The following is a 22,526-nucleotide window of genomic DNA, read 5'->3' on the forward strand; positions in this document are numbered from 1 at the left end:
TTTCCTTAGCTCAGCCTCTTGGCGACTTCATCTGTAATGATTCAACAAAAATTTACTGAGCCCAGGCTTAGCCAAACACTGAGCTAAGCATTAAGCATTCAAAGACAAAACATTAAGAGGCCCCTTGCCTCTGGCCTCTTGTGGTCCATTGGCGAAAACAACATGTATATGTGTAACTAATGAAAGAATGAAAAGCTTTTATTGAACTTCCTATGTGCCATACACTGTGATGAGTGTTGGGGTTACCAATACCAAAAGGAGACAATGCCTGCCCTCAAAGAGCTTACTTTCTTTTTTGTTTTAATTCTGTTTTTGAGTCCCAACTTCTCTCCCTCCAGCCCCTCCTGCACCCGTTGAGAAGGCAAGAAATAGATGCCCATCATACACATACAGTCACACAAAACATATTTCATCATTATCCATGTTTTTAAAAAAAGGGAAAAATGCTTCCATCTTCACTCTTGAGTCTACCTGTTCTCTATCTAGAGGTGCATAGCATTTGACATGAGTCCTCTGGAGTTGTGGGTCATTGTGTTGGTCAGTTACCAAGTCTTTCACAGTTGATAATGTTACAATATTGCTATGACTGTGTACACTGTTCTCCTGGTTCTACTTTGCATCAGTTCACATAAGTCTTCCCAGATTTCTCTGTAACCATCCCCTTAATCATTACTTAGAATATAATAGTATTCCTTCACAATCATGTACTACAACTTGTTCAGCCATTCCCCAATTGATGGGCATCCCCTCAGTTTCCCATTCTTTGCCACCACAAAAAGAGCTGCTATAAATATTTTTGTACATGTGGGTCCTTTTCCTTTTTTAAAAATCTCTTTGGGGTACAGACCTAGTAGCGGTATTGCTGGGTCAAAGGGTGTGCATAGTTTTATAACCTTTTGGGTGTAATTCCAGATTATTCTCCAGAATGGCTGGAGTAGTTTACAAGGAGCTTATGTTCTAATGGAGAAGATAACATATATGGGGGAGTAAAGGATAATGGAGAGGATTTTGGTCTAGAAGTCACAGAAATAGCGAATGGTGCCATATTGCTGTTCATTCACACCTTCCCAGAAGCAAGAGCAGCAGTAATTTGATTATAGTTCCTAGAGCAAAGGGCAGGGAGGGTGCCAAGAAGGTGGCAGGGGTGAACAGCTCTCTGCCATCATGTCTGCTGACTCTGTATGAGTATGGACTCCCTGACTTACTGCTAACAGGGTATCCCAAAAGTCTTAGTGCAGTCTGAGGTAGGGGCAGCAGGGGCAGCAGCTGAGGAGATGAGGGAAGACCTCATGTAGAAGGGTCTTTCTGAGCTGAGCTTTGAAGGAAGCTAGAAATTCTAAGGCAGAGGTGAGGAAGGCAGGCGACAGCCTAGATTAAGACCCAGAGGTGCCAGATGGATTGTCACATGCAGGGCCTAGCAAGTAGATCACTCTAGACATAGGGCACATGAAGAGAAGTCATGGTGAATAAAACGGATGTGTTTTTTGTTTTTTCATTTTCAGTAAGGGAGGTAGGAATAGAGTAGAAAGGAAGGAAGAAAAAGGAGGGAAGGGAGAAAGGAAAAAAAAGGAAGAAAGAAAGACAGGAAGAGGAAGGAAGAAGAAAAAGGGGAAAAGAAAGAAGGGAAGGAAGGAAAGGAGAAAGGAAAACAGGAAGAAAGAAAGAAAGAAAGGTGAGAAGAAGAAAAGGGGAAAGGGGAAGGAAAGAAGGAAGGAAAGGAAAAAAAGGTCAGTAAATATTTTTTAAAAAATGGATACAGAAGAGAAAAAGAGGACGGCTGGACAGCAGTGGGAGGTTACACTTGGTTTATTAGACATTTAAAGAAAAGCAAGAGAGATCCACAATTTCATTGCAATCCTCTTTCTGTTCTACTCCATACATGGAAATGCTCATTTTATTTGATGTTTGCTAAGTTCAGAATTTTAGAATTTTCTCTAAGTGACACGGTCAGAAGCATACTTCAGGGATTTTGAATTGGCAGCCGTCCAGAGGATGGATGGAATGCAGAGAGGCAAACTAGGAGGCCATGGAATAATCCAGGCAGGAAGTGATAGGATCATAGATTTTAAGCTGTAAGGGACCTTAGATGCCGTCTTCTCCAACTCCCTGATGAGGAAACTGAGGCAGAGAACGATGTAAGTGACCTGCCCAAAGCCAGCCAGGCAGTTAGTGGTTATGCTGTGAGAAGAGATGGACCTCCTCCTCTTATAATACGGTTGATTGATATCTCTGTTGGCTACATGTCCCTGCATCCTTCAGCCTATCCTCAACACTACACATTGTTCCCTTTTGAAGTAAAGGGCAGGCTCCAGAGTTCACCTTGGATAAAATAAAGACAGACGTGCCCATGACCTTTGAGTCGTGCCCTCAGTTAAGGCTCATCTTTGAACAGGCACGTATTTGAGTGTGGCTTGTCGTCTGAACTTTCGGCCTTAAATTGTTGTTTATCTTATAACTTGTGTGTCCTTCTCCCCAGGCAGTCATAGACCAGGGAATTTTGGGCAGGGAAAGAGTAAAACATAATGATGATGATGATGATTTCTATAGTGGTTTGCAAAGCATTTTAAAAATATTTCATTTGACCTAGATTGTGATAAACTGAGGCAGAGCTGGGGGCAGATCTTGGAGCATGCATCGAGTATTGAATATTAGACTTGGAAGTCGCCTTAGAACACTGAAGATAGAAAATGCTAGAGCGAGGAGAAGCCTTTGGGACCCTCTGGGGGAGCCCCCTCATCCAGCAGGGGAAGGGGAAGCATCCACTGGAGCATTGGAAGTGTTGGGGAAGAGGAGGGAGGGAGGAGGGAATAAGCATCCATGTGGCGCCTACTGTGTGCCAGGCACCGGGCTAAGTGCTTTACACTTACAATCTTGTTTCATCCTCACAATAATCCTGGGAGGCAGGTGCTGCTATTATGCCCATTTTACAGTTGGGGAAACTAAGGCAAACAAAGGTTAAGTGATTTGCTTGGAGTGGCATAGCTAGTGAGTGTTCAAGGCTGGATTTGAACCCAGTTCTTCTTAACTCCAGGCCTAGTGCTCTATCCCCTGTGTCAGCAGTGACAAGCGGAGGAGCTCGGAGATGCAGCTTTGAACACGGTTTGTTAAAAGCATAAGGGTGGAGTTCTACTCTCACCCCTGATTAGCCACAAGGCCCAGGCAGCTCCGTTCAGTCACTCAAAAGTATAGATCGTTAGACATGCCTTTGTCCCATGTAGAACAAAAACAAACTTCACTTTTGAGCCACTTTTGAGTGGGGCTGGGATCCAGCAGTGGGAGACTCCAGAGAAGGATTTCCCTAGGGGTGGGGGTGGTGAAAGGAGAGAAACTCTCCCTTTGTCTCTGTCTCCATCTGTCTCTTGTCTCTCTGTCTCTCTTTCTCTCCACTCTCCTCTCTCTCCTCCCTCCTCCCCTCCTTCCTCCCTTCCTCCCCTTCTCTCTCTCTCTCTCTGTCTCTGTCTCTCTCTCTCTCTCTCTCTCTCTCTCTCTCTCCCTCTCTCTCTCTCCCTCTCTCTCCCTCTCTCTCTTTCTCTCTCCCTTCTGTGAGAGATGAGTAAAAGTTAGGGAAAGTTAGGTTTCCACAGAAGAGTTGAGTTCCACAGAATAATTGATTAAGTGTCAGCCTGAATAAAGAAGGAGTAAAAATTAACCAGGATGAGAGTCCTCAGCCAATGGGAATAGAGTTTGTGGTTTTGCAGAAACTGAAGATCCGGGATGTTAGGAAAACTGGTCTAAACTGGCCAGATAATGGTCAGGGTTGAAGAGAAAACTGGGTCAAATGGCTACCATGCATGCTTAATTGGCTAATTGAATATTACCTCACACACCCACAGGGAGGAGTTTTCCACCATTTTTGAACATGGGATGTATGTTGAGGAGGGGGGAACATGCCAAGGAGTTGCATGTTGGGGGCATATAGGGAAGATTGTGACCTAGAAGGGAGCAAACCAATCCATTCTCTGAAGGGAGGTACTGAGCTGATGGTGCATCAGTCTATGCCAGTCTAACAGAATAAAGTTGGTCTCACTCCTGTACTCCTCACTCCCTCTTCCTAAAGAAGGGTGGAGTCCACTCCTGGCCAAGAACTTTACCAATTCCTTTGAATTCCTCAATAATAATAAATTGCCCTTGATACCTGAATTTCAGTGTCAAGCGTGTTTCTAACACTTCCCCCTCCTCTAGCTCTCTTTTTGTCTTTTTGTCTCTGTGTCTCTTTCTCCCCTTCTCCTCTCTCCCTCTTTCCCGCTCTGTCTCTGTCTCTTCTCTGTCTCTGTCTTTCTCTCTCTCTCTCTCTCTCTCTCTCACACACACACCACACACACACACACACACACACACACACACACACACACACACACACTCCACTACATTGATGGTACAAGTTTGAGCCCACTTTCCCAGGGGACCTTGTTTTATAAGGGGAGAGTGAACCTTCAGCTTGGAGGGCAATGTTTCTGTAACAATTATCCTTACCACTCGTGGCCAAGAAGGTGCAGTATGAGCTGAGAGAAGTGCTCACCAGCTGTCTGGTTTGTCGGGGACATATAACACACGAAGGAGAACAGAATGAAATAAGGTGTGGCCACAATTCGGCTAGCAGCTACTGTAGGGGTATAAGACCCAACAAGACCAACAACAAGAACGCTACCAGCACAGGCTCTTTGATCCGCTTTACTAAGGAAAGTAACTTTAAGGGGCTAACAATCTTGCTTTAATTAAACATACAAATATCATTCACTTAGTTCAGGAGGAAAAGCCAGCACCCTGAACTTGAGAGCAAATACAAACAAATTACAAACATCAACAGACAGACTTGTCTGATTCAAATCTCAATTCATAGTTACCAGGAAAGCATCAACATCTGGGTTTATAAGGGGGGGGGGGAATCTTAACTGCTGCCCAGAGTCTCTTCAAGTCACACGCCACTCTTCCAGTGAGTGAGAGCCCCCAAACAAAACATCTGGGTTTCTTCAAGGGGGTGGGGAAGGGGGGAGGGCCTCCTTAACAGCTACCCAGAGTCTTCACACTGACACTCTTCCAATGAGTAAGAGCCCCAGAGGAAAAATGTCAACCTCTGGGTTTATATATCTTGTTTAGGGTCAAAGGGTGTCACAATGTTCGACTCAAACCCACATGACCTAAAAGCGTCACAAATATGTGACTCGAACCCATGTAAACTAGGTTTTCCCTTGAGGCAAGCTAGTCTTCAAAGACCCCTGATCCAATCAAAGAAACAAAGTCCAGACTCTTCAAGGGCACTTGATTAAATAAGCACTAAAAGAGAAAACAGTAAAAGAAAGTCCCTCCTTAAACACTGATACAGTAAGTTGAGCCTAGGATCTGGTGACATCATGTTTAATTAAATAGTTCTTATTTTACCTTGTGGCCATTGGGGAGCCATGTGAGGTGTTTGAGCAGGGCGGTGATGGGGTGCATTAAGACACTGTTGAGACTTTTGAGACGGCAGGATTGGCAAGATCAGAAACTAAAGACATAGGCACCGACTGGGGGGCTGAAATCATGCAGGGGGAAATGAAGCCACTCACCTTTGGAACTCCTTTCCTGGCTGTCCCAAAGGCTGAGAGCCCAGCACTTCCAGGCGGCTCCAGAACACCGCCCTTCACCCCAGCCATCCGACCCCTATCACTGCCGCCTTCGTGTGTCCCCACATCCCCCCACCCCTCCATTCCCCATTATTTCTGGAAAGGCTGTGCCGATAAATTCGTGATTGCTCCCCCACTATTCCTGTGACTGACTTCACATTCCAAAGAGCTTTTCTCGGGCCGCTGTTAAATGCTAAGTGCCCAGGTTAGAATGTAAGCCCTTGAGGGCAGGGACTAGCTGGCTCTTGTATTTGTATCCTCAGTGCTTAATAAATGCTTTTTCCATCATTAATTCATTCATTCACTCACTCACCAAACGTAGAAAAGAAAATGAAAAGGCCGAAGTATCCTTAGATCCTTTTTAATCACTTCCCCGTGTACTCACTGCCTCTTATAAACATTTTCTCACATCAAGTCCCAGCTGGCCGGAGCTTTAGGCTATGACTATCATAAATAAATATTCACAGAAGCAGGTTTGAAACACACAGGAACGTGCCTAGTGAATCCTTCCACAGCTGGATGGAATCCACCCCACGTGAGGATTAGAAGGCTTGCAAAGACAGAAAAGCAGACTTTCTTAAATGAACTTGGGAGTAACTGGGCAAGCTGAACTGACCCAGGGGCAGAGACGAGAACATCTGGAGCCAATGATCCAAGCACTTCCAGCCCAGTGGGTGGGATCTGGTGCCTGGGAAGCAAGAAGTCTTAATCCTCTGCCACCAGAAAAGCCAAACTTCCATGTGGTTTATCTGCTTAGCTTTTGCAGGACAGCCTGGACTTCTTCTGGGTGGTAATTCCAAGGGCCTGGGTCACCCTGAAAGAGAAAAAAAAAACATTCCTGATGGGCATTGCCTGCAGGATCACTCTTCAATCCTTATACTTGGAAACCGAAGGGACCTTTGGAATTTCACCGGCCATCGATTTGCATTTATAGGCGAGGAAGTTAAGACAGAGAGAGTAGAAGAAGCAATTGGCCCGAGTCACACAAGAGGTTGGTGCCAAAGCCAGGACTCAAACCTAGGTCTCCCAACTCCCAAGATTCTTTCCACTCTGCCAGGAATTCAGGCAGTGAGCAACAGCTGCCCATGGGAGAAGCCACTCCACCACTCTGGTCATGAATGGGATGTTGGCTTGTTAGGGTGTCTTCTAGCTGCCCAGGACCGTGGACTCATAGGCTTTAGACCTGAAAGGGCCCCAGGAGAGCATGGATCTTCAGCCAACCCTCCTCATCCATGCTATGTGCTCCTGAAACACATCACTACCATCACACGGAGAAAGGGAATATGACATACAGTAGAGGGCTGAATGAGAAGTCCTGGGTTCCAGTTCTCCCTGGGGCACTTACTAATTGTAGCAAACCATTTAACTTCTTTGTGTAAAAGGAGATAATTGTAACTGTAGCCCTACCGCAGACACTTATAGTGAGGCCAAATGAGATAATAGTTCCCAAGACTTTAACCCCATAGAAATGTTTGTTCAGTTGTTTCAGTTGTGTCCAGCTCTTTGTGACCCCATTGGGGATTTCTTGGCAAAGATACTGGAGTGGTTTGCCAGTTCCTTCTCCTGCTCATTTTATAGCTGAAGAAACTGAGGCAAGCAGGGTTAAGCGACTTGCCCAGGGTCACACAGCTGGTAAGTGTCTGAGGCCACATTGGAACTCAGGAAGATGAATCTTCCTAACTCCAGGCCTGGCACTGTATCCACCAAGCCACCTACATGCCTCTAGAAATGGATAGTTGGCATTAAACATTCCCCCACCTCTGAAGCTGTACCTTCCTTCATCTCCTAACTCTTGCAGGTATGAGAGACTTTACTCCCTAGCAGAGCAACCTGATAAACTAATACCCTTTGAGATACTTAGGGCAGTAATCCAGGTCACCACTGCCCCCACATCTTACAGATAAAGAAACTGAGACTGAGTAAGGAGAAGCCAGAGACAGCAGAGTAGTTTGGGGAGAGCTTTGGGCTTGGAGCGAGACATTCAGTCTGTGACTAACCTTAGACACGTCACTTACTCCACAGAACTTCAACTGTAAAATGGGAATTTTAGTACTCTCTCTACCCAGCCTGTCTCTGTGGATTTGTTCATAGCCCCATGGATTGCTCTGTCTGGAGTGTGGGCAGGAAGAGAGAGGGCAGAGCTGTTTTATTATTTAAATTTATTAAATACTCAATAAAATTTAAAATTGATTTAAATAGCTGCTGCTATTTGTATTGGCAATCAAAATGGGCTCTTAGCACTTAATTCAACCAAGTGCCCTTGAAGAGTTTGGCCTTTATTTCCTTGATTAAATTAGCAGTCCTTGATGGCCTCCTTGCTTCAAGGGAAAGCCTAGTTTACATGGGTTTGAGTGACATGTTTGTGACATCAGAGGTTTTTTAGACCACGTGGGTTTAAGTAGAATTTTAGTGGCGATTTTAGGTCACATAGGTGAGTCGCATGTGTGACTCACCCTTGACCCTGAAAAAGATATAAAACCAGAGGTTGGCTTTCTCTTTTTTTGGAGCTCTGACCCACAGCAGGAGTATCGCATGACTCTGGGCCAGCCCTTGCCGAGCTCCCGGCTGAACTCAGATGTTGGTAACTATGAATTATATTTGGTCTCTCCGTTGATGTTTGTACTTTGTATTTGCTCTGAGGTTCAGGGAGCTGGCTTTTTCCCCCGAACTAAGTGAATGATATTTGTATGCTGGATTAAAGTAAGATTGTTAACCCCTAAACATTGCTTTCCTTAGTAAAGCAGATCAAAAGAACCTGGGCTTGCTGAGTTCCGTGAGCTGGTTGTTGTTGGTTTTTCATCCACACAGCAGCGGCTAGCCGGATTGTTGAAACACTCTTTAAAAAAATTCTTTCCCTATTTGCTCAATGATTCACAAAATTCCTTTAATGTGGAAAAGCCTTTCATTCCATAGCAAGAGGAGACTTACGGGTTGATAATTATAATGACCAGATGTATGTAGCACTTTAAGGCACTTTACAAACATTATCTCCTTTTGCCTTCACAACAACTCCTTGAGGGAGGCACTGTTATGATCCCCATTTTCAGGTGGGGAAACTGAGTCAGGCAGTGCTGAGGTTCATGCTCAGGGTCACAGAGGCAATAAGTATCCAAGGCTGGATTTGAACTCAGGTCTTCTTGAACCTCTGTGTGTGCCCCAGCTCACCCAGTGCTGGACAGCTCCATTAGTTAGAGATGCCTTCTTATCTCAAACCAAAATCTGCTGCTTCAGGTTCTGCCCTTGGCTCTCTTCCATGTGACAGGCCTTCAGAGAATGGGAAACAGGGCTCTTGGTCCTCCTGCCCCCCAAGTGTCAGTATTATGTGGCTCATAATTTGGGGTACGTTTCATGTTCCTTTCTACCCACCCCCCACCCTGGCTCCAGCACCCCTCAAAGCTGTGAAGATAGCTTGCATGGGCTAGCAGAAGTACTGGGGGCTCAGCAGAAGCTGCATCCCACATACAAGAGTGCACAGTGGAAGTAGCTGCCAAGTCCCTGAGATGGGGGACAATTAAATACAGGCTGAAGGAAAGAGAATCGTAGGCCTGCAGGTGCAGAGTAGGAGGGACCTAGGTCCCACCCTTTTAATTTATCAATGAGGAAACTGAAGCCTAGAAAAGTGAAGAGCTTTGTCCAAAGTCCCACAGGCAGTAAATGCCGGAGGTAGGAGTTGAACCCATCTCTTTGCCTCTACGCCACATCTCATGCCCTTTTCCACCCTGCCACACTGACTTCCCAAACACATCAGCCTGAAGCTGGTGTTCTGATCCTGACTGCTCGCCTCTCCTTTGGGAGGCTGTTCGTGTTGAGTGAAACACAGTTGGAGAACATGTTGTGGTAGTTGAACCTGCTTGGGACTTGCTCCCTAGTACTTGGATCCACAGAGGAGACTCATCTGTGGCATGCTATGTAAGTGGGGACCACTGAATAGGGAACTCATTAGTTTGTATTTATCTCAATGCTTCCCAAGTTTATGTTAATGTTCTAAATAGCCATGCCATGTTGTTTACTCACCTTGAGCTTGTGGTTCCTTAAGACCTCCAAGTCTATTTCAAAAGCCCACCTGAAATCACCCGCCCATACCTTGAAGAGGATCCTGCCTTCCAGGAGAACATAGAAGCGTTCTGGGAGTGCAGCATATTTCTTGCTGGTCAGGTTGTCCATGGTGTCTAAAACAATGGGGCAGAGTGGTTTCCTGTCCATCAATAGCTGGGCAGCCTCCCTTCGATCCTGGAGGGTGCGATGCTGTTTGATGTCTATATTGTTTTCAAAAGCCCAGCCATCTAGAGGAGAAAGACAAGTCAAGTCAACAAGCATTTATTAAGCACCTACTATGTGCCAGGCATCGTACTAAAGAAAAGCAAAAGCCCATTCCCTGCCCTCAAAGAGCTCATATTCTAATGGAGACTACAATATACAGACAATTAGGTACAAACAATATACATACAGGGTAAATTGGAGATAGTTTCAGAGGAAGAAAGGAAGGAAATAAGCAATTATTAAGCATCTACTGTGTGCCAGCCACTGATCCTTGAAACAACCTCGTATAGTAAATGGAATTATTAGGCCCATGTTACAGATGGGGAAACTGAGCCACAGAGAGGCTAAGTTACTTGCTCAGGGTCACACAGCTAGTCAGCCTCCAAGGCTGGACAGGGAAGGCACTAGCAGTTGTAGGTACTAGGCAATGGGAAAGGGAAGAATTGAATTTGATGGATGAATAGTAATAACATTCTTTGAGATAAGCTTTTGAGGTGGTTAATGAGGGACTCAGGCTCCACAAACAGGTTCAGGATGTGCTCACTATGGTCCAAAAAAGAAACCCCTGATAGACCCGAATTCCCCGGGGCATCTCTAGTGCAGGGGGCAGCTGAGGTCCAGCTGCAAGGGGAGGCTCACTCAGAAGAGCTGCTGATCTCTCACTCTGGAAGGAACAGTGAGTGGCAGCATCAGGATTGTGACAGCCACCGAGCTCAGCCACTTGTTACGTGATAGATAAAAGGGCTGCCCTGTTCTCCCAGAAACGAGATGAGCGGGTGTGAGCAACAGAGGCCTTGGCAAGTCCAAAGACCTGGACTGTGCCAGGTACATGGACAACTAAATCAAATCATCGATTTTGACATGGAAGGGGCCTTCGAGGCTCTCCAGCTGGGCATTTTAAAAATGGGGTCCCTGGATAATTTTGGGGGGTCTATAAACCTAGATACATAAATCTCCATATGAAATCTAATCCCAGTCCCTCCTCTTGGCAGGCTGAGGCGTCTGCGCCTGAAGAAAGACTAAGTTGTCCTGGTCAACCAAAAGGGATGTTGGGCTGCGGGCAGAGTGTCCAGGACAGTGGCTATCTACTCCAGTTAGGTCACACATGGAGGCCTGGGCTCAGGCCATTATTTAGGAGGGATGTTGATCAGATGGCAAGTCACCAGAGGAGGGTGACCAGCATGGCAAAGGACCTTGAATTCATGCCTCATCAATCAATCAGTAAGTATTTATTAGGTACCTACAATATACCAAGTACTAGGAGGTCAGCTGAAGGAACTGGGATTGTTTAGCCTGGGAAGAGAAGGCTAGGGAATGTGAAGGCTGCCTTCAAGTGTCTGAAGCATTATCGTGGGGGAAGAGGGACAACTTATTCACAGGGCACTGAAGGGCAGAAAGTGGAAGATGACAGCTCAATGTGAGGAAAAAATAGAACATTTAATCTCATCAAATATGGAATGGGCTGCCCGCCTCGGGACACAGCGGGTTCCCTCTCATTTTCTGGAGTGAAGGTATCTTCATATATTTGAAATGTTAAAATAAATAAATACTTCCATCTATACAAACATATATTTGTATGGAGAGAGAGAGAGAGAGACAGAGACAGAGAGACAGAGACAGAGACAGAGACAGAGACAGAGAGAGTGTGTCATATATAGGTGGGGACAAGAAGCCCTGTAGACAGAGAGACAGCAAAGTGGATCTTAAGTTTATTATCAAGAATCTTGAAAAGATTTAGGGAATAAGGTTTATATAAATGAAGCTGTATTGGTAAACAGATTGCTCCGGTGAACTCAGGCTTAAAGCTGCAAGGAAATTAAGAGATCTTCAATCAGAGGGTCTTAACCTAGGGTCTGTGGATTTAAAAAATATATATATATATAAAACCATTTCAAATGTAATTGATTTATTTGGTAATCTTGTGGATTTTATTTTCTGCCTTTAAAAACATGATTCTAAGAAGGGGCCATAGTTTCAGCAGACTAACTGCTGGGGGGGGCGGGGCTTGGCTCCCTGACACGCAAAAAAGTGAAGAATCCTCCGTCCACTCCAACAGCAGCTCAGAGATGGGGAGGGAGCTGACTAGTAAATTTACTAGTGGTAAGTAGCAGAGTGAGGCTGAAACTTGGGTCCTTTGATTCCAAATCCAGGGAACATTCCATTCAAACCAGCTGTTTCAAATTTGAAGCCAGTCTAGAGGACCCTGAAAGTAGCTTCTGTTCAGGACCGGGTAGGACTGCGCTAACTGCCAACCAAAGGCAGCTAAGTGAGCTAATATTTATTTTTTAAATTATGTTTTATTTTTTCAATCAGTAAAAATCAACCTTCTCTCCTCCCCCCCCCCACCACTGTCCCCCCTCATTGAGAATGAAAGGAAAACGAAACCCCTGTTATAAACGTGTATAGTCAAAGCAAAACTAATTTCTGCATAGGTCACATCCATATTTGTTGTTCAGTCATTTTCAGTTGTGTCTGACTCTCTGTGACCCCATCTGGGGTTTTCTTGGCAAAGATACTGGAGGGGTTTGCCATTTCCTTCTCCAGCTCATTTTACAGATGAGAAAATTGAGGCAAACAGGGTGAGGTGACTTGTCCAGGGTACCACAGCTAGTAAGTGTCCGAGCCAAATTTGAATTCCAGGCCAGTAATCCAATGGACTGTTAAGCTGCCCAGCATGTCTGTACACACACACACACACAGACACACACACACACACGCACGCACGCATGCACACAAAACACAATATATTTACACGTATGTACATGTGTATGTATCTACATGCATATTTACATATACACACAGATACACTATACATGTATGTATGTGTACATATACATGTATTGTATGTCTATATGTATCTATGCATATATGTCTCCTTCTTTATCTCGAGTCTCTCTCACCTCTCCTGGAAGTAGCTAGCATGGTTTATCATGGTCTTCTGGAATCGTAGTTGGTGATTACACAGATCAGAGTTTCTATTTTTTTTCAAAATTGTTGATCTTTCCCATTGATGTCACTAAACAAATTGTTCTCCTGGTTCTGCTCACTTCACTTTGCATCAGTTCATTCACGTTTTCCCAGGTTTCTCTGAAACGATTCGCTTCATCATTTCTTGCAGCACATAGTATCCATCACATTTACACAGCATCATTGCTCAGCCATTCACTCATTTACAGGTGCCCCCTCAAATTCCTATTCTTTGCCACCTCAGAAAAGGCTACAGATATTTGTATACATCCTTAGCATTTGTTCTGCTTAGGACTAGTCTCTTCCTTAATCTATCCTCCTTCTAATTCCCAGTTCTCTTTTCTCTTTTCCTTCCTGTTTCCCTGTCCATTGAGATTTTTTTTTACCCAAATCTTTGTGTGTGTAATCTTATCTCCTTTGACTAATTCACATGAGACTGAGGTTCAAGTGTCAGTAGCTCCTGCCGTCTCCTCCTCCTTGTTTGTGTAGACATCTATCTGTGCACCCTGCTGATATGAGATAACTTCCTCCAGCCTTCCTGTCTTCCTCCACTCCGCCCCCCTCACCCCAGTGTATTTCTTTTTCCATTCTTTTCTTAAGATCATCAGGACCTAACAGAATCACCCTCCTGGGTCTTGTCTAATTACACTCCCTCTAAGAGCCCTGATGATGGTAGAGTTCAGGGGGACACATGTATCATCTCCCCACATTAGAATGTAAGCAGTTTATCCTTGTGAAGTCCCTTATGGTTGTTCCTTCATGTTTACCTTTTTCTATTTCTCTTAACTCCTGTGTTTGCACTTCAAAGTTTCTAGGCAGCTTTGGTCTTTCATTAGGAATGCTTGGAAGTTTTCTATTTCATTAAAGATCCATTTTTCCCCTGTAGAGATTTATTCAGTTTTGCAGGATAAGCTGCTCTTGGCCTTTAAACCTATATCCTTTGCTTTTGGAATATTGAATTCCAAGTTCTCTGCTTCTCTGTGGTGGTGGCTATTAAATCATGTATAATCCTAACTGTGGTTTCTCAGTAGCTGAATTTTTTCTTTCTGGCTGTTTGCAATATCTTTTTCTTTGGCCTGGAGGCTCTAGATTTTCAGTGAGATGTTCTTGGGGTTTCTTTTAGGAGGTAACTGGTAGGTTCTTTCTGTTTTTACTTTTTCCTCTTGTTCTAAAAGATCTAGGCAGTTTTCTTTTAAGATTTCTTGGTTTTTATTTTAGGCATGGCTTTCAGATAGTACAAAGATTCTTGCATTTTTTTTCAATCTGTTTTCCAGGTCATTTGTTTTTTTCCATGAGATACCTTGCCTTTTCTTTTGACTTTGTTTTTAATATTTCTTGTTGCCTTACAGAGTCACTGGTTTTTATTCATTCTAATTTGCTTGGAGTTTGTTGCACAGGCAAAGTTTTGTGCCTCTTATGCCACAATGTTCATTTCTTTTCCAATTCTTTCTTCCATATCTCTTGTTTCTTTTCCAATTTTTTTCCTCCACCACCCCTGTCACCATAACAGCTTTTTATGGTGGAATTCTCTTTTTGTTTGCTCATTCTCCCAGCCTACTTCCTGATTTTGGGCTTACTGTCTCAATGGTCAGACTCTGCACATATCTGGAGGAAAGGTTGGGGCTAGTCTGGTTGCTGCTTTCCTGGGCTACTGAATGGTATATATCATTCCAGGATCTCAGGGACAGCTCAGACCTGGGCCCTTCAGGCTTTGCTCCCAAAGTGGTCTGATCCAGGGCAAAATCTGATCACTGCCTTCCTGAAAGTTCCTGACCTGGATCTGGGTCTGAACAATACTAGATTGTTGCTGGGTTTACCCTCTACCATCCAGCTGAATCACAGGTTCCCCTTGGTCTGACATTCCTGCCTTATTCCTCTGTAGGTTTAAGCCTGGGCTAGGGGCTACAGGGGAGACCCTGCCCTGCTTCTGGGTCCTGAGCCAAGCCACTGCTGCTTGTTTCTGAACTCATCCTCTCTCTGTACACAGCCTAGGGCCTGTACTGAGGAGACTGTGGGATTAGAGGTAGTAGGGTCCCTTTCTTAATCCTCCCTGGATCTGTAACTCAGAACTAGGTCGTCGGCAATAAAGAGGCCAGTTGTCACCTTTCTTGCTCGAGGTGCCCCAATATGGGTCTGGAACCTTTACTTGTCCAGTCCCCAACCTCTTCCTGCACAGGAATGCTCCTTGAACAAGCGGGCTCCTGGCCAAATCCAACTCCACTATCTGCAGACCTCTCTGCACCTCCATGTCAACCTGGGCTGGAAAAAGTACTCATGGTGACTTTTTCTTGGCTTTTCCCATCAGTTTTTGGTCTGGTGTTTTCTTTTCTTTTCTTTTCTTTTTTGCGGACATCAGTAGTTTATTGTATGTTTAGTCAAAATGCATTCAAAATGGAAACTCAAATACTTTCCACCAGAAACAATTAACTAGCTTCTATGAGCATATAATGCTTAACACATTACAGCAGTAAAGATGGTAATCCACTGTCTTCTATACCTAACTCAAGCCCAGATGGTAAAGTCAGTTTTATCGAAATGGGGTCAATGATCGAAAACCACTATCAATAAATCAGCAATTTACAGTAATGGAAGATAAATCTTTGCTTTTGCTGAAAAAAAGGGGGCCAACAATGTTAAAGTCCACAGTACAGTAGGTGAGCAATCACCACGTGCACTTTCGTTTGATATTTTAATTAATGATTTAACCATGGTTTTCAGAGAAGCAAGACTAAAGCGGAAAGACTCTTTGCTGTTCTAGGTTTCTCCATTTCTGTTTGTAATTACACCTGGTGCCACAAAGAGTTTATATGGTGGTAGGGTGATGATCGAACATTAGGAATTAGAAAAGTAAGAAAGGGAAGGAGAATGTGGGGTAAAAAGCGATGGGGTGGGGGAGGACGTGAGATATGGGCCAACAGGTTGAAAAGAAGACATGGGTAATAAACTACTTATTTTAAAATAGTTTAAATAATCAAGGCTTCAAAACTTAAGACCAAAGTCATGTTTTCTGGTTAGGACTTCAAGTACTATACTTAACTTTTGAAATCATAAAATGGTTTCAAACAAAAGGAAAAAAATCCTTAAACTAGAAATGAAATGCATCCCCCAAAACATATGGAAATAGTGCAAACATGGAAGACCTCAACTTTGGAAAGAAAAAACTAGACAAATATACTTTCACTCACGTTGTGTTTGTCCTTCGATTTCGAAGAGGACCACGACATCAGGAAAATGATGACGTGACTTACAGTTGACTTTGATTTGAGCAAGGGAGGGCTGTGCAGGGTCACCAGCCTCACTTTCTCCTCCAGAGCCATCTGGGTCCAGTGGCCTGATATTCATCAGGATGACTGGAGATGGCCCAGGATGCAGTGGGAGACCTTGGCTCTTTCAGGCTAAAGCCTTTTCAGATTCTCACTTTGAGTGAGGTAGTACCCATTCAGTGAATAGGCCTCTTTAAGAAGTGAGTCAAGGGATGGCCCCTTTAATTGGAAAAAGAGAAAAAAAATCAAAGTGGGAGGGGAAGGCGCTCAGCGTTACTGGTCAAATGAGAAACAGTTACCATTGACATTCACTCTGAGCCAGGAGGGCCCAAAACATAGCCATTAAGTGGAGCTTGGGCAGGGACCTATGGTGGTCCAGTCTATGAGCCTCAGAGTGAAATGGGTGAAGAAGGAAGGAAGGGAGGAAGGAAGGAAGAAAGAAAGAAAGGGAGGGAGAGAGGGAGGGAGGGAAGGAGAGAGGGAGGGAGGAAATAAGAAAGGAAAGAAAGAAAGAAGAGGGGAAAAAAGGACAGGAAGGCAGGAATCTAGCCAGTAAACCTCAAGTTAACTGGGGAGCTTCTGGCCATCAAAATTTACCTCCCTTTGGAGAGGAGAAGGAGAGGGAGAGGTCGAGCTGAGTTATCCAACTGGCTGGATCCCCATTCAGGCAGCTTGGACTACTCACAGGTTGTGTTTGTCCTTTGTTTTCAAAGAGGACCATGACATCAGGAAAATGATATGACTTGAAGTTGACTTTGATTTGAGTTGAGGTAACAGGAAAAACAAAAGATGCGCATCTGGTATGTTATCTAGATCTGCTTGGAGGTCTGTTGTGGAGAAGGGCTGGGGGGAATTCCTCTGATTTTGCCATCTCACCTCCCCTTTGAAAGCTAGTATTTATGACAAGAAGCCCTCAAGTCAGTAAAACCTAGCTCAGCCACCCTCAGTTCAGTGAATGGTTATGGCAAACACATAGCTTTCCCAGACAATGTGCACTCTCCATTGGTCATGAAGGCCATCAGTGGAAATGAAAGCGGACTGAGGATCTTGGTCCCAGCATGTCGAGGGCCGTGGACTTTTCTAAGGGTCCTGTAGGGAGGGTGCTCAGTCTGTGGTCCTGCCTACACCAGGTAAGAGCTATGTATGGTGCAAGTTGGAGAAGAGGAGGGTCCTGGAGGAAGGCTTCTGCACTCCCAGGGTTGTCAAGGAGTGATATCTCAGTGGGAGTATACTACAGACCACCTTGGCAGAAAGAGATGTTTGGGAAATAAGTCTCATGCCTGGCACAGGGGTAGCATCCATGAGGAAAAGACAAAAATCAGTTCTCTCTCTGCCCAAAAGCAGATCAAGCAGGACATTCTGGATTCTACTGAATGAATGATAATTTCATTATTCAGGCAGCAGAGGGAACCCCTCTTCTGCTCTTGTTCTGATCAATGAGAAGGAACTAGTTACTAAAGGAGAAATTGTGGCAACTTTAGGAGAAAGTTCCATGTGAGAATTTATGTTAGAGAAGAATCCAATCTAATCAAGACACATTTGTCAGGCACCTCCTCATAGTGTACAAGAGTCTCTGCTAGGCATTGGGGATACAAAGGCAAAGTGAAAAAAACAGACAACCCCTCTCCCCCTCAAGGCACTAACATTTCACTTCAGGGAAAGCTGGATGTGGTCTGATGGGTAAGAGCGGATTTCTAAGAGTTCAGAGAAAGGTGAGACAGATTGTTAAATTTCTATAGAGGTAACCCAGGAATAAGGCAGACCTGTCATGAATGAAATGCTAAGGTAACAGCTAGCATTTATTGGGGGCAGGTAAATGGTGCAGTGAATAGAGTCCTGGCCTTGGAGTCAGGAAGACAAATCTGGCCTCAGATACTTACTAGCTGTATGACCCTGGGCAAGTCTCTTAACTCCATTTGCCTCAGTTTCCTCATCTGTAAAATGAGCTGGAGAAGGAAATGGCAGACCACTGCAGTATCTTTGCCAAGAAAACCCCAAATGGGGGGTTTTGAAGAATCAGACACGACTGAACAACAACTCCACTTGGAGAGGAAAGTCAGGCCTTGGGTTTGGGTAGGTAGGTGGGGCTGCTTGATAGCAGCCTTTAAGTATTTGAAGGACTATCTAAAGACACAGATGTGCTTTGTTCTGCTTGGCCTCAGGTGATTGATTGAAGTAGGAGTAATGAGGGAAAGTCACAGGGAGGTGGGTTTCAGTTTGGTTCAAGGTAAAGCTTCCCAGCATTCACAGCCATCCCAAATGGAGTGGGCTATTTTGGTGGGCAGGGGAGGGGGGGGCTTCTCTTTGCTGGAGGTCTTCAAAAAATAGCTGGATGACCACATGTTGGGTATTTTGTAGAGCAAACTCAGATAGAAACAGTCCTTGCCTGCCACATATTGACTTAGAAAACTGCAAATGAACATTATCGATGTTTTATTATACTGTATTATGTTTTTACTTGTTTTGTTAAATATTTTCCAATCACATTTTAATCTGGCTTGGGCAGCACTCTGGAACACTGTGGGGCTCCAGCTGCCTGCCTGATTTACCCACTGGACAAGATGGATTCTGGGTGGTGACAGCAGGAGATGGGGAATGTTGGAAGGCTTCTGGGAAGACACCGTTGACCAAGCTATGACCTGCCCCAACCGTTAGAATTATGTGAGACAAATGGGAATGTGGTTCATCTTTTTTGATCCAGAGATCCTTCTGCTGGGCTTAACGAGAAGGTCAATGAGAGAGGGAAGACCCAACATGTACCAAAATATCACGGGATCTTTTGGGTAGCAAACACATGAGCAAAAGATGGGTATCCATCAATTAGGGACCAGCTGAACAATCTGTGGTATATTATTGGAATGGGATATTATTATGCTGTGAGAAAAAATAAGAATTCAAAGAAACTCAGGAAGACTCATATGAAATGGCATAGAAGGAAGAAAGCAGGGCCAAGAGAATAATGTACATGGTGAACGCAACACTGAAAAGACATTGGAATTCAGATTAGCGTGATGTCGTGGTGGTGGACGATGGGTGCAGAGTGGTGTATACGCTGTCACATATGCTGAACATGTTGACTTGTTTTACTTAACGATTTATCTTCATAACGAAGGAGGTGTTCTATGGGGAGGACCGGATGATGGTAGCGACATATTTTTAAAGTTTTAAATTAAATTTTTATCAGTTAAACTTTTCTTAAAAAGATGATCTCTGCGGGCCCATACATCTCTGAGAGCAAAATATATAGAAGGCTGACAAAAAGAAGGAGAAGAATCAGGGGAAAGGCAGTAAGCATCTCTCTCGCCCCTACTATATCCCAGACACTGTGACAAACACCTTATAAATAGTATCTCATTGGATCCTTACGAAACCCTAGGAAATAGGCGCCATTATTATCCCCACTTACGGCTGAGGGAATTGAGGCGAATGGAGACTAAGTGACTTGCCCAGGGTCACACAGATGCTAGATTGGAACCCCGGTTTTTCTGACTCCTGGCCCAGCGTTCTAACCACCGCACCATTGGCTGCCAACGACAGAGTCTTGGAGTTGGAAGGGACCTTGGAAACCATCTTTTCCTCCCAGCGGCCAGCTAGGCCTTGTTACCATCATGGAGGACATCCAGCCAGCCGCCCGCTCAGGACCATGGCTTCGTACCTGCGGCGTGAGCTTCCTCGATGTAGATGATGAGAAAATCTGCTATGGAGCTGAAGTCTTCAATGAGCTTCTGGAACTGGTCAAACTTGAGGATAAACGAGGGTCAGGTGCAGCTTCCAAAATTCAACACCAAAGGCCTGTTGCCTGCAAAAGAAATACAACCGTGAAAACCCTGGTGCCCATTAACACACAATCGAGACCGTGAGAAGGCTCCTTGGCCTGAGACTGATAGTGTTCTCTGCTTTGGATGGGAGGGGCCTTAGAACAGGGGATGCCAGAGCTGGGAGGGACCTAGAACAGGGAATGTCAGAGCTACGAGGGAACTGAGAACGGGGATGTCAGAGCTGGGAGAGAACTAAGACAGGAAGAGTCATAGCTAGGAGGAACCTAGAACAGGGAATGTCAGAGCTGGGAGGGGCCTTAGAACAGGGAATGTCAGGGTTGAGAGGGAACTTGGAATAGGGTATGCCAGAGCCAGGAAAGACCTAGAACAGGGAATGTCAGAGATGGGAGGCAGCTTAGAACAGGGAATGCCAGAGCCAGGAAAGACTTAGAACAAGGAATATCAGAGCTTGGAGGGTGCTTAGAACAGGGCATGCCAGAACTTGGAAGGCCCTATGGAACACAGAATGTCAGAGCTAGGAAAAAGCTTAGAACAGGGAATGCCAGAGCCAGGAAAGACGTAGAACACAGAATGCCAGAGCATGGAAGGTCCTATGAAACAGAGAATGTCAGAGCTGGAAGGGGCCTTAGAACACAGAATGGCAAAGTTGAAAAGGACCTTGGGAGAGAGTGGCAGAGCTGGGAGGGAGTGTTCGGTCTGGGAGGGACCATAGAATAGAGAATGCTAGAACACACAGCATTGAATGTTAGAGTAGAAAGTAACCTTAATCATCTTTTCCATCCTCCTTGTTCCACAGATAGGGAAACTGAGGCCCAAGGAGGAGAGGGGAATTACCAGCTTGTGGCACAGCTGCAATTAAAGTGTTCTCTACCCAATACTGTGCATGTCTGGCAAAAATTAGGAGGGTGCTAGGCAGCTGTCAGGGTAGCGAGGTGGTGCATTGGATGGAGTGCTGGGCCCGGAGTCAGGAAGACTCATCTTCCTGAGTTCATATCTGGCCTCAGACGCTTCCCAGCCATGTGACCCTGGGCAAGTCATTAACCCTCAGTTTCTTCATCTGTGAAATGAGCTAGGGAGGGAAATCACAAACCACTCCAGTATCTTTGCCAAGAAAATCCCACGTGGGGTCATGGTATGACTGAAAATCGACTGAACAAACAAATGCAACCTGAAGTTAACCAGTGCGATTCAGTTCAGCAAGTGGCTGCTCAGGGCCGGGCTCTGGGGACACACAAACAGAATGGAAACCGTGCATCCTGGCCCCAAGGAGAGGTCAAGGGCAACTCGGGGACAGAGCAGCCCCAGGTGCTTCTAACCACTGGGTTACCCATCCGGTGCCTGTTTATGCATAAGCAGATGTCCCCAATAGGTCCTGGTGACCAAATCACAGGATTAAGGGAAGTGTCTTTACTCAAAGAAGCAATGGTAACGTTTTCACCAGGGATTCGACCAAGAGCGTGCTGGTCAAGTTTAGTTCTGAGAAGTTCCACAGCTCTTCAGAACTCAGTTGCACCTCAAGTCCACCCCTGCCACCTGGCAGAAGCGAAAGGCCCCCCAGACTTTGAAGTCCAGAAAGCTGGGCTTGAGGCTGGGCTCTGCCACTTATAAACCCAGTGACGGTGGCCTGGTCCCTTTTCCCCCAGGAGTCTCACTCCCCTCACCTATAAAGTAGGGATGGGGGCGGGGAGTAGACTTGGATGAGATGATTTAAGATCCATTTCCAAGGAGAGGCTAGAGTTCCTCCCAAGCCAACTGACCCCCACAATTCAATTTAATTGAGCATATCTTTATTGAGTGCCTACTAAGTGGCAGGTTTCAAAGACTAAAAAGAAAAGAAGTTTGCCAACCATTTTCCAGACCACAGGATGTTTTCATATACATTCACTCACAGGATTGCTCAGACAGCCCACTGAAGTGGGCAGTCTCCCTAATTTGAAATTGGGGAGACTGAGGCCCACATTGGCAACATGACCTGTCCCATAGTAGCCTGTGACAGCTGGGATTTGTCCCACATTTCCTGCTCCCCAATTCACTGACCATGCATGAAGTCCCAGATGTGGCGACTCTCCCCCTTGAGGGTGACCACAGGAGGGTTGGGGGCCAGGCCCCCCTGTAGTGCCTGGTCCTCCAGCCGCTGCCACCGAACCTTCAGGACAAAGAAAAAATACTGGATGCTGAAGAATGTTGGGCCCCAGTTCTCATACGCAAACTGAGTGTTCTGACTGATGCTACTTCTCTGGCCCAGGCTGAGGATATGCTTCTTCATCATGTTTGGGAAAAGGGTCTTCAGCAGCTTTCCCACTACAACATGGAAGGCCACCTGCAGCAAGGCCCAGAACCGCCTGACCCAGAGCAGCGGCCCAGCCATGGTGGAGTTGGAGCCCCAACTGGCCGTGCAGGAAGGAGGCTGCAGAGCAGGGAGAGACAGGAGGACAAAGATCAAAAGGACAGTGTGTCAGATCACTCCCAGCAGGCTAGGCCATCCCAAGGGGGCGTAGAGCTAGAAGGGCATGAGGCCCAGCCATGTGCCTGGGGTGGGAGGGGTGAAATGTGCTATGTCTGTAGTCCCAAGAGACATCCTTAGAAAAGCGTGGGTCCTGGATTTGTTTTAGGGGATCGGTCAATCAATAAACAAGCATCTTGTTTAAATTATT

At 45.3% G+C, this 22,526-nt stretch overlaps 1 protein-coding gene across 1 annotated transcript; it reads right to left on the minus strand.

Moving 5' to 3' along the window:
- Nucleotides 1-5,948: 5,948 nt before the first annotated feature.
- Nucleotides 5,949-22,284, minus strand: DIO1 (iodothyronine deiodinase 1). The gene is made up of 4 exons (XM_036757225.1): nucleotides 21,910-22,284; nucleotides 19,749-19,892; nucleotides 9,687-9,886; nucleotides 5,949-6,417 (listed from the first exon to the last, which is right to left on the minus strand). Exons 1-4 carry the CDS (start codon nucleotides 22,238-22,240, stop codon nucleotides 6,349-6,351), a joined length of 744 nt encoding a protein of 247 aa, XP_036613120.1. The 5' UTR covers nucleotides 22,241-22,284; the 3' UTR covers nucleotides 5,949-6,348.
- Nucleotides 22,285-22,526: the final 242 nt, after the last annotated feature.

Source organism: Trichosurus vulpecula, chromosome 4 (assembly GCF_011100635.1).
Source record: "Trichosurus vulpecula isolate mTriVul1 chromosome 4, mTriVul1.pri, whole genome shotgun sequence".
NCBI lineage: Eukaryota > Metazoa > Chordata > Mammalia > Diprotodontia > Phalangeridae > Trichosurus > Trichosurus vulpecula.